This window comes from Euleptes europaea, chromosome 18 (assembly GCF_029931775.1).
Source record: "Euleptes europaea isolate rEulEur1 chromosome 18, rEulEur1.hap1, whole genome shotgun sequence".
Classification (NCBI taxonomy): domain Eukaryota; kingdom Metazoa; phylum Chordata; class Lepidosauria; order Squamata; family Sphaerodactylidae; genus Euleptes; species Euleptes europaea.
This window is the reverse complement of record NC_079329.1, coordinates 35,003,020-35,015,888: the sequence shown is the minus strand read 5'-3', so window position 1 is coordinate 35,015,888 and position 12,869 is coordinate 35,003,020. Positions and strand designations below refer to the sequence as shown.

The 12,869-nt window shown below is 46.3% G+C and overlaps 1 protein-coding gene across 1 annotated transcript in view; it reads left to right on the top strand.

The window, feature by feature from the left end:
* Nucleotides 1–12,297: 12,297 nt before the first annotated feature.
* FBXL20 (F-box and leucine rich repeat protein 20) overlaps nucleotides 12,298–12,869 on the top strand; it is a 103,053-nt gene continuing 102,481 nt past the window's right edge. The window contains exon 1 of the mRNA XM_056863125.1: nucleotides 12,298–12,449. Coding sequence (XP_056719103.1) covers nucleotides 12,408–12,449 — 42 coding nt within the window. The 5' untranslated portion in view covers nucleotides 12,298–12,407. The remainder of the gene's footprint in view (nucleotides 12,450–12,869) is intronic.

Below are 12,869 nucleotides of genomic sequence, written 5' to 3'. Positions count from 1 at the left end.
AGGTGCAGAAAAGATCAGGGGACTAGAGCAACTGCCCTATGAGGAGCGGTTAAAATGCTTAGGGCTGTTTAACATGGAAAGAAGGCGGTTAAAGGGAGACATGATAGAGGTCTATAAAATTATGCATAGTACGGAAAGAGTGGATAGAGAGCAGCTTTCCCCCCTCATAATACTAGTCATCTGCTGAAGCTGGAGGGTGAGAGATTCAAAACAGATAAAAGGAAGTATTTCTTCACACAACGCAGAGTTAAATTGTGGAACTCCCAGCCCCAGGATGTGGTGATGGCTGCCAACTTGGAGGGCTTGAAGAGGGGAGTGGACATGTTCATGGAGGAGAGGGCTATTCGTGGATACTAGTAAAAATGGATACTAGTCATGATGCATACCTAATCTCTCCAGGATCAGATGAGCATGCGTATTAAGTGCTTTGGAACACAGGCAGGACAATGCTGCTGCAGTCGTCTTGTTTGTGGGTTTCCTAGAGGCATCTGGTTCGCCACTGTGAATAGACTGCTGGACTTGATGGGCCTTGGTCTGATCTAGCATGGCTTTTCTTATGTTCTTACTCTCCAGGATCAGATAAGCATGCATATTAGGTGCTTTGGAACACAGGCAGGACAATGCTGCTGCACTCGTCTTGTTTGTGGGTTTCCTAGAGGCACCTGGTTGGCCACTGTGTGAATAGACTGCTGGACTTGATGGGCCTTGGTCTGATCTAGCATGGCTTTTCTTATGTTCTTACAATATGTTCTTAATAGGGTCCGCCGTTCATGTGGAGGAGGGGGGGAATCAAAACTGGTTCTCCAGATTAGAGTCCACCACTCTTAACCACAACACCATGCTGGCTAAGGGCCTGACTATCACATACGAAGCCCTTCAAGACCTTAGATCTCCATATGTGCGAGACAGCCTCTGCCCTATGCAACGCCACAATAACTTTGCTCATCTGTGTGAGGTCTTCTGCAGGTGCCAACCTGCAAATACACAAAATCAACAACTGCCCATACATGGGCCTTCTCTGCTGTGCCCCCCACCTCATAGAATGGCCGGCCTGAGGCAGTCAGGAAGGGTCCCACTCTCCTGGCTTTCTCCAAACTATGCAAAACTGAATTATTCAAGAGAGCTTTTGTACACAGGCAATAGAGTAAATGATTCACAAAGGTCCTTAGATTAATTATTAAGGACTGTCATCTAAACTACTATGTTAACCTTGCTGAAACTAGGGTTCTACTGTGTGATATTTGCATCATTTAATGTATCATGTTAAGACTTATGATTTGCTTCGCTTCTGTTTTTAGATTGATTTTATTGTATTTTTGTTTAAAGGGATACAGGAAGAGAAAAAAGAGGGAAGGGGAGAAAAGGTAAAACATATTTCATCCTCTGAGCCTCGGGAATTCATCCTAAACAGTTAAACATCTTAATTAAGAAAATCTAGTACCATAACGTCTGTCATTTGACCTGAACATTTAGACATCTTATATTTCACTAAACATTTTCTTATAATAAATTCTTGGTTTCTTGATTTTTAAATTGTTTACTAATCATGTAAGTAGTAATCATAAAAAGGTTGCCATTTCAACACAAATTCATCTATTGGATTCATGTTTATCAAGTGCGTTAGTCTGGCCATCAATGCAAAATCAGAAAGATTATTATTCCACTCTGTAATATCAGGAGTTGTATTGGACTTCCAATACCTGGCAAAGATAATTCTAGCAGCAGAAGCTGCATATTGGTAAAGCTCTTTGTGAACTGATTTAAGTTGGAGAGGGGTTATACCCAGCAACATAAGCTTTGGTTCTAGTTCAAAGTTCGCCTGAAGCATTTTCTGTAACTCTTTACGAATCTTTCGCCAATACTTTTGGCTTTTGGTAAAAGTCAGCCACTGGTGAAAAAAGTTCCTTTTGTTCTGAGCATTTCCAGCACTTTGCTTGGTCTGTTTTGTACATCTTCTTAAGGTCCACTGTTTTTAGATTTCTGATTGGTTCTACAACCCTATAATCCTAATGTACTAATTAATGAATGTCTCATGTGATTGTTTATACTGATTCACTCTGTGTAATCCACCATGAGTCCAAGCAGGAAAGGTGGACTATAAATGACACAAATTAAAAAATGGAAGTGGAAGCTTTGCACACAGTAGAGGCTCTCTAGCATGCATGGAACTTGCTCATAAGATTCAAGCCAGTATAATGAAGATAAATTCAATACAAACACTCACAGGTTGGTTGTCTTGGATTCATGGTTCTTAGACAGTATGCTAAGGAACACTTACCAGATCTGCCATTATGAACAGGCTTTTTCTGAAGACAGGGTGTCCAGCCCTTTTGCCTTGCACAGCGCAGCCACAGAAGTATTAGGTATGATCTAGGCTTGATTCTCAGTTCATGTGATAGTGAAGTTTACATAACCTGGCCTGTGAGAGTAAAGTATATGGATTATTTGCTTCATTTATGCCTTGCTTTTCTCCCAAAACAGCTGCAAAGCAGCATTCATTATTTTCCATTTATCCTCACAAGAACCCTGTGAAGTAGGCTTGGCTGAGAGTGTATGCGTGGCTTAAGGCCACTCAGCACGCTTCCATGGTGGAGTGGGGACTTGAAAAGCTCCACTAAATCCTCTACGGTGTTCTGGGCTTTCTCGGCATCCAATTTCCTGTTGAAAGTATTCCTTGAAGGCAAGCAAGTTTAAAAACTACAGCCTAAGACGAAAGCTGTACTACAGCCCCCAAGATGCTGGGTTATAGACAGCTTGTTTGACGTTACATGAATCTTTTATCAGGGAGGGAATTTTTTTTCCTAGGGCTCTGTTGGGATATTGAAAAATACATGTTCTCTGAACACTGTTTTTGACCTGCAAATCACAGTTCCTCACCAAAAGGTATTCAAGGGGAAACTTCAGTGTGAAACTGCTGAACCTGGGAGTTGTTAGGATGTTTTGCACTAAGCCCACCTAAACAAAATTTTAGGATTTCTCCCTTACTATAGGTATAACGTCTTAGTATGACCTAGGCATCCCCCACCTCCTTGGCCCCTTAACTTTTATTTTTAATTTTGTGTTCCATAATTGCAGTTAGGTGTGCAATCTTGAGAATATGGGATAAATACAAATTTAGACTGTGCCCAAAAACTCCTTTGTGGTTATCACCAAAAGAAGCCTTACTTTAGATGACAAACGATACATGAAAACAGATGGATAACATATAGGGATATGTTAGAATTTTTGCAAGAGGATTGTAAAATGAAAAAGAAGAAATAATGGCATATAGGAATTGGTTTCTCTATGTACAATTACTAGATAGATTTCAGATTGACAAAAGCTCTTATGGTTTTGAAGATGATAAAGCTGAATTTGAAACAATGTTGTACTAGTGGTAATCATGTCATTGCTAAAATGTATACGCTCTTGCTGAGATATGAAACGGAAGAAGAACAAGTAAAGGATTGCTTGGTGAAATGGGCTATTAATTTTGGATACAACATACAAATGGAACAGTGGGAGAATATGTGGTTAAAGGGTCTCAAGATTACTTTAAGTTCTTGTCTGAAATAAATTTTTTATTAAATGATGTATCGTCGGTACTTGTGTCCAGATATATTAGCTAAAATGTATACAAATGTCCCAAATACATGTTGGAAATGTGAACAGCACGAAGGGACTCTCTTTCACCTATGGTGGACCTGTAAAAAAGTTTTTAAAATTTGGTCTCAATTACATTCTATAATACAGAAGATTTTGAAGGTTAATATACAAATGAAACCAGAAATGTATCTTCTGGGTTTTATGAATAGCCAGCTTGGGGGGGAGGGAGAATGTTTGTTTTTATTATATATTATTTCAGCAGTAAGAATATTATATGCACAAAAATGGAAAAATTCAGATATACCTACAATAGAAGAATGGCTTGTCAAGATCTTGGAATTAGCGGAAATGGCCAAACTGCCTGCTCTGATTGGAGAAAATAACTTATCTAAGTTTGTAGAAAATTTGAAACCATTTATTGACTTTTTGCGTAATATGGAAAAAAATGAATAGTTGATTTGTGGGTTTGAAAATTAGAATAAGAATGTAGGCATGATAGAGAAAAAATTTAGTTGTAAGAATAATTTTGTATATGTAGTTAGAGAACAGGTTGTAATTTCCTAATTAGATTTATATTTGATACAAATGAAAACGGAAGTATCTTTTTATCCGTGTGTTTGTATTTCTATTTCCCCCTTTTTATTTTGTTGTCTTGATGTTATTTTGCACAGTCTAGGTCAACTCATTGGATGTGAAGAAGAATCCTTTAGTCCATGAAAGTGTAAATTTTGTTACTGTTCAAACTGCCACAAGGCTCTTCATCGGTTCCAAGACTCTTATTGAGCCTTGAAATGATTTGATTCTTCGGATACTCTAGTTTGAGTCCTAGACCACCCAAACTCTGCTGCCCTTGTTCATACACTCCCTATGCATGCAAACCAGCGCATATACACTCAGAGTGTATGAACAAGGGCAGCAGATTTCTAGGTGAGGGCCTGGAATTCTTCCAGAAACTCTGGGTTACAGAGATTAATTCCCCATTCCTACTCACTGCTGACGAAGGGAGCGTTGACTCTCGAAAGCTTATTCTTTGAAAATTGTGTTGCTCTCTAAATACTACTCGACTCAAATGTACCTGGAGGAAACTGCAACCCACCCCCAGTCCCCCTCCCAGAGCCAAATTCCACTTTCCCCAGGCTCCACTTGAAATTCTCCAGTAGTTTCCCAAGCCGGGATTGGCAACCCTGTGCACACCAGAGCGACACGAGAGGTACAATCTGATCTTTGAATGAAAGTTCCTCCCCTCGCTAACATGTAAGCTTTAAAACCCAACAAAACCCTGAGGTATAAGAAACTCCCAATCTTTCGTCTAAATTTCCCTTTGCTATTCTTCCTCAGCTGTAAAAACTGGGACCACTTGATATAAACACATTTTGCTTTGCGGCCTCAAGGCAATTTAAATAAACCTAACGTTTCAAAGAATAGAAGGAGTATTTATGTTGCCTGAAACTCACAGAGCAGTTTAATCTTCAACCGCAAGGGACGTGGTAGGCAGGCTATGTGTGTGTGTGTGTGGGGAGGTGTCATAATCCATAATAGGCCAGGGAGAAATAAGCTTTGAGGCTCCACCTCCATTTAGGCATGGGAGTTTTTGCCTTGGATTTACCACTCTCTAGATGCACATTTTCCCCGTTTGAATTCTCAGTACTCAAAAATAAGCCCCCATGCAGAGTTTTGAGAATTCGGATTGGAAAAATGTGCATCTAGAGAGTGGCAAATCCAAGGCAAAACCTCCTATGCATAAATGGCCAGCAAGAAGGTGCCGTCAAGTTACAGCTGATTTACAGCGACCCTGTAGTGTTTTTAAGGCAAGAGAGATTCAGGGGTGGTTTGCCATTGCCTGCCTGCTTGGGCTGAGAGAGTTCAGAGAGAACTGTGACTAGCTGCATGTAGAATTGAAAGGAGTTCTCCAGATTAGAGCCCATCTCTCTTAACCACTGCACCACTCTGTATATAACATAAATTTAAAAAATATCAGTAGGGGAAAGACAGCCCTGACCTGGATAACCCCAGGCTAGCCAGACTTCAGAATCTAAGCAGGGTCGACCCTGGCAAGTATTTGGATGGGAGACCTCCAAGGAATACCAGGGTCGTGACGCAGAGGCAGGCAATGGCAAACCACCTCTCTGAATGCCTCTTGCTTTCAATACCCCACCAGGGGTCGCCATAAGTCAGTTGTGACTTGACAGCACACACATACGAAACAACTGAGCTGCGGCTCAGTTTGTAGGGCATCTGCTTGGCATGCTGAAGGTCCCAGGTTCAATCCCTGGCATCCCCAGTTAAAGGGTAGGTGATGAGAAAAACCTCTCTGTGAGACCCTGGAGAGCCGCTGCTGATCTAGTAGACAATACTGACTTTCATGGACCAAGGGTCTGATTCCGTATAAGGCTGCTTCATGTGTTCATGCGAAACAACCGGAAGAGCAGGTAGGGTGAAAGTACCCTTTGGTTCTGGAAAGTGTTTGCTGGAGAGAAAAAAGAACAGAAGGTTATGCAAAAGCCCGCAACGCGTCTAAATAAAAACTCTTCACATTCTGCTTCTATTCGTTCCCCTCGCCCGCCTGCAGCCACGGTGTTTAAATGCCCTGCCGCATTTCATCTCTTCCCCCCCCCCCGTTGTGACGTCACCGCAAAAAAGTCGCCTGGGCTCTGATTGGGCTGCGCCGTTTCCGACCGTGGGGGTCCATACAAATCTGTCTTGCAGTGTGGGCCTGCTTTAAATCCTCCCTGCCCACGAAGTTTCGGGGTGTGGAAGGACGTGAGAAATCAAGACTACTGTCTAGGGTTGCCAGATCCAGGTTGGGAACCTCCTGGATATTTGGGGATGGAACCAGGGGAGGACAGGGACCTCAGTGGGGTTCAATGCCACAGAGCCCACCCTCCAAAGCATCCCTTTCCTCCAGGGGATTTGATCTCTGTAGTCTGGCGATGAGCTGTGATCCTGGGGGATCCCCAGGTCCCACCTGGCGGTTGGCATCGGTGCTACTGTCCTGCACACATGTAGCATTGCTTTTGGTGCTTCCCTGAGATCAGAAGGCTGATAGTCTATTTGGGACTTTTTTATCCCGCTTTTCCTCCGAGGAGCTCGGGATAGCACGTGTGGTTCTCACTTCTATTTTATCATCACAAGAACCCTCTGACACAGGTCAGGCTGAGCGAGAGAGTGAGTGACTGCCCAAGGACAAGTAAGCATGTCCTGGCAAGTGAGGACTTAAACCTGGGTGTGTGTTCCCCCCCCTTCCCGGTCTTAATCCAAGGCTCTAAGCTCTACTTGCCTTCTCTCTTTGATCAACTCAATGTGCGCCTTGGTTTCAAACTAGTAGCAATTTTGAATCGAATGAATCCTGTGCATTTAGGTGATCTTCCCTTCCTTTTAAAAAATGTTAATGTCAAAAAACCAGGCAAGGGGCTCTGGAGTTATGCTTGAGGTTTGGCTCATGGAGAGCCAGCATGGTGCAGTGGTTAAGAGCGGTGGGCTCCAATCTGGACAAATGGGTTTGATTCCCCACTCCACGTGAGTGGCAGACTCTAATCTGGAGAATCAGATTCGATTCCCCACATGAAGCCCGCTGGGTGACCTTGGGCCAGTCACAGTTCTCTCAGAACTCTCCCAGCCCCACCTACCCCACAAGGTGTCTGTTGGGTGGGAGAGGCGATTGTAAACTGCTTTGAGACTCCTTTCCGTAGAGAAAAGCAGTGTATAAAAACAAACTTCCAAATATCTTCCTCCTCCTTTCCCTTTTTGAACTGCACTGCTGGGCAGCTGGAAACTGTATTTATTTTGGAACAAGAAGGACAGAAAACTCATCTTCCCCATTTGCAGGGAGAGATCCAGCCAAGCCGGCTTTCTTTTAACCATGAAAATCCTTCCCAGCACTCCAAGCTGCCACTGTTCTGTCTTAAAGCGGCAATGAAGTCTTTTTGCTGAGCTCTTTCTCCTATCCCTGCAAAATTAGTTTTCACAAAGGCCTCCCTCCTTTCATGTCCCTGCAGGATGTATAATTAGGGTGGACTTTTTACATCTTTTACAATATACACTTACGGATGTTGTGACTATTTGAGTGCAAGTATGAACAAACAGAAGGGGGGAGGATATTAAGGCTTAGTAAAAGGGTGTAATGTGGTGTGGGAAGGAAATAAATCTTGGAATAGTAGGGTTGCCAACCTCCAGGTACTAGTTGGAGGTCTCCTGCTTTTACAACTGGTCTCCAGCTGATAGGGATCAGTTCACCTGGAGAAAATGGCCTCTTTGGCAATTGGACTGTATGGCATTGAAGTCCCTCCCCCCTCCAAACCCCACCCTCCTCAGGCTTCGCCCCAAAAACCTCCCACCGATGGCGAAGGGGGACCTGGCAACCCTATGGAATAGTAGGGTTACCTTTCCTTTCCTTTTATCCCTTAGAAGCTCCTTGATCCATTGATCTTGAGCAGCATATATCTAGTGTTGGAGGGATATAAGGACTGAAACAAATCTTGCCGCTGACAATGTAGCCTTGGGGTCCCTATCGCTTAGTAAAAAAGGCATTATGTCAGTCACAGAGGCGTTGGATTTGTATATTAAAAGGGAAATATAGTGCGATCGAAGATCCTCGTAAAAGCGGCATTCCAAAAGGGCATGGGCTAATGAGTCAATAGAGCCAGAAGAGCAAGGGCAGATCCTGTCAGAGTATGGTATATTCAGAATTCTGCCCTGCATTACCATAGAAGGGTTAGCATTCAATCTAGCCAAGCAAAAAGCTCTACAGAGACGAGGAATTGTTAGATAATATGTATAGGCAGGCAGACCACGTGGAGGGGGTATCCCGAAGAACTGGGATTGTTACCATAAACAGGTCCGGGCCCTGGTGCTGTTGAACCAATAAACCGCACCAAGGGGATGAAGGGGGGAAAAAAGTTTATTTCTGTGATCACACAAATAAGGTGCCTCCCCAGCTCAAGGGGCTGTGAAAGAGAAAAGCACACTGTCACAATCACATATGATATAAAGCATCTCCGCCTTCTGGTATACATATCTGGAAATCAGGTTACTAATTGGTACATCTACTCAGTATTGGCACTATCTACCAGACTACCTATATGACGGGTAATGTCCACAACCTTCGCACCAGGCAGGCAAGTCACCATGCGGTCCATGTACCCGCCAGAAACCCAGCTATCTACATTCCTAAGGATTGAATCCCCTACTACAAGAAGCCCCCCTCCCCTCTGAGGCATATCCTCAGTACGAGAGGATATCTGTTCATCCACCAAGGAAGAGGTCCCTTCTAAGGAACCACATTCCCCTACCTCAGTGAGATGGCCTCCTTCCCCAAGGGCTCCATCATCCGTGACTAGCAGGTTGCCGTCACCTTGGGACTGGGATGTGACTATTTCATCCCCGGAATCCTTAGTCACCTCTCCCTCTGCCTGCCTCAGCTCCTCCAGTTGAGCTACCTTGGCCTCAAGGAAGTGAACTCGCTTCCTGAGAGCCAGGAGCTCCCCGCACCAAGCACACACCCACGACTTCTGTCCAGCAGGCAGATAATCATACATGCGACACTCCATGCAGCACACTGGATAGCCCCCGACCCCTGCTGGCTTTCTACCTTCATAACTGGTATTTTATTTATTAATTAATTATTATATCATTCTTTGGTGTTGTAACCCTGCCTTTTACTCTCTTGCACTCTTCCTGTACCAAATAAGAACTGAGTGCCCAAGTTCCTTGCCCTGCAGCTATCTGCTACTAATTCACAGGGATATTCAAGTTGCTTGGTATTCCAACTGGATGGAGCGAGTTACTCTGCCAAGATAACAAGATTTTATATTCACCCTACAGATCCCCAGTCACAATCCACCTTGTGCTCTCGCCCTTCGGCTCACGCCTCTGGCAAGCAGGAGCCTTGGAATTTAAATGCTCACAGCCTCCACCTCTCTCACACAAGCTCCAATCACAACAGCCCCACTTAACAAGGTAACAATCAAGCTTTCAGGCAGCAATCAACCTTAATCACCCACTGGCACAACAACCACAATCCTCTCCCAGCAAACCTCAATTAAATTCCCAGTTTAGTTAGGCTTCCCAGTGTTTAAAAAAGGCAAAGTTTAAACTCACCCCTGCCTGTAGTCCCCAGCTCAGCTCAATCAAAATGGTTTATGTTGTTTTGGTTGTAGTAAACCAACCCTATGTTGACCCTATGAATTAATGTCCTCCAAATGTTCTCCAAAACGTCTTCTTATTAACAGCCTTGCTCAGGTCTTGCAAACTGAGGGTCATGGCTTCCTTGATTGAGTCAATCCATCTCCTTTTGGGTTTTCCTCTTTTCCAGTTAAAATGAAGCATGTTAAGTAATGGTTCTTAGGTTTTGTTTCATAATTTAGTGAAAATAATTTTTAAAAATTGTTTTAACTTTTAATGTTAAAACATTAACATTAAAAGCCTGGAAGTGGTCTCTGGAGAAGCAAAACACAGATTACCAGCAGTGCATAAGAACATAAAGAAAAGCTCTGCTGGATCAGACTGATAGTCCAGCATCCTGTTTTACATGGTGGCCCACCAGCTGCCCAACATACTCTGGCTCTGGATATGCAGGTTTCCCTTAGCCACCATGGCTAATAGCCCCTGTACATCTGTGTAATCCCTCTTTAAACCTGTCTGTGCTCACAGCCATCACTATGTCCATTGTCATTGAATTCCATAATGTAATTACTCACATCCACCCTGAATCTATTGGGTGCATCTGAGTTACTGTATTATACAAGAGGAAGAAAAAATGCTCTCCAATTTTTAAACTCCATGCATAACTTTATAAACTAAGCCCCCCTAAACTGTATTTTTTCTAAACTGAAAAGGGAATTTTAGACTCTGAGTTTAATGGGGTCCTGTGAGCCTGCTATTTGGGGCCCCAGATGGCCCCGGGTCCACAGCTGTTCATTTACCAGAGAGTAAAACTTAAGGCTACAGCATTGCACACTTCAGAAAGCCCTTCCAACGTGGTGTAGTGGTTAAGAGCGACGGACTCTGATCTGGAGAACTGGGTTTGATTCCCCGCTCCTCCACATGAGCAGCAGACTCTAATCTGGTGAACGGGGTTGTTTCCCCACTCCTCCACATGAAGCCAGCTGGGTGACCTTCGGCCAGTCACAGTTCTCTCCTAACCCTCTCAGCCCCACCTACCTCATAGGGTGTCTCTTGTGGGGAGGGGAAGGGAAGGTGACTGTAAGCCGGTTTGATTCTTCCTTAAGTGGTAGAGAAAGTTGGCGTATAAAAACCAACTCTTCTTCTTCTCACTCCGTGCCCCTGCCTTCAGAGGTAAGGTTGGTAGCAACCAGAGACGGGACTCTCTCCCTCTTGAGGCTGGCTTGGTACCTACCCTCCAAAGCAGCCATTTTCCCCCAAGGGAATTTATCTCGGTCACTTGGAGATCAATTATAATAGCGGGAGATCTCCAGGCCCCACCTGGAGGTTGGCAACCTTAGAGCAGATGGACGTCAGCTGGATACAATGCCATAGAGCCCACCCTCCGAAGCAGCCATTTTCTCCTTGGGGCGGGGGACACAACTCGCTGCCGCCTGGAGAGCAGCTGTCATTCATGGAGATCTCCAGGCCCCACCTGGAGGTTGGCAACCTTAGAGCAGATGGACGTCAGCTGGATACAATGCCATAGAGCCCACCCTCCAAAGCAGCCATTTTCTCCTTGGGGCGGGGGGGACACAACTCGCTGCCGCCTGGAGAGCAGCTGTCATTCATGGAGAGCTCCAGGCCCCACCTGGAGGTTGGCAACCTTAGAGCAGAGGGACCTCAGCTGGATACAATGCCATAGAGCCCACCCTCCAAAGCAGCCATTTTCTCCTTGGGGCGGGGGGGACACAACTCGCTGCCGCCTGGAGAGCAGCTGTCATTCATGGAGATCTCCAGGCCCCACCTGGAGGTTGGCAACCTTAGAGCAGAGGGACCTCAGCCGGATACAACGCTATAGAGTCCGTCCTCCAAAGCAGCCATTTTCTCCAGAGGGAGGAACAGCTCTGTGTCGTCTGGAAAGCAGCTGTCATTCTGGAAGATCTCCAGGCCCCACCTGGAGGTTGTCTATAAGAGCTGGCTCATCACCTGTTAAGGAACAACATCCCAACACGCAGCCACTGATACCTCTTTTTGTTATTTTTATGTTTTTTCTCATGAGAAAAAACATAAAAATAACAAAAAGAGGTATAAGTGGCTGCGTGCTGGGATATTGTTTCTTAACAGGTGATGAGCCCACCTGGAGGTTGGCAACCCAGCCCGGACGACACCGCTCCAGGCAGCTGAGTTGCGCGCGCACACACACACCCCCTCCCAGCTCCGGCCGCCTCCCCGTGCGCGTGCGCCGCTCCGGCCCTCTCCCTCCCTCCTCCTCCGGCTTGCGCCTCCCTCGACCAATGAGCGGCGCCGTTGCTGGCAGGTGCCGAGTGTTTTTGTTTTGGGTCGAAGAAGGAGAAGAAGTTGTAGTTGAGGCGGGCCGGCCTCTCGGTGGCGGCTGAGGGCCGCTTGCGTTTTTTAAACCCCCCCTCCCTCTATTTCCCCCCCCCTCTCTCTCCCCCCTCCTGAGGCGACCGGCCTACCTCAGGCGCCCCCTTCGCCTCGGAGAAGGCAGGCAGGCGACGGAGAGGCTCGTCCCTCCGCTTCGCCCTCCTCACAGCCTCCGCTGTCGGCCTCGCGAGGCCGGGCTCGGCGCGGGCCCCCCTCCCCCGCGGCCCCCCCAGCCGCTGCTGACGCCGCCCCGCAGGAGGACGAGGGGGGGCCAGGCCTGGCCCGGCTTGGCCTGGCCCGGCCTCACCCGAGCCGACCCCCGCCGGGCGTCCATCATGAGGAGGGACATGAACGGCGTGACCAAGAGCCGCTTTGAGGTGAGTGGGGTGGGGGGGTTGCCAACCTCCAGGCGGGGCCGGGGTTCTCCTGATCGCGAGAGCCAGGCGTTAGGATACGGCCGCTTTGGGGGGGGAGGGGGGGTTCACATCACATCCCCGCTGAGCCCCTCCCCAAATCTCCAGGAATTTCTCAAGGCGGAGTTGGCTACCTTATTTCGGGGTGGGGGTGGGGAATCTGTTTTTAAACAGACCTGGATGGCCCAGGCTGGCCTGATCTCGTCAGATCTCAGAAGCTAAGCAGGGTCAGCCCTGGTTAGTATTTGGAGGGGAGACCACCAAGGGATATCATGGTCACTATGCAGAGGAAGGCAATGGCAAACCCCTCTGTCAGTCTCTTGCCATGAAAACCCCAAAAAAGGGGTTGCCATAAGTCGCCTGCGACTTGACGGCTCTTTACTC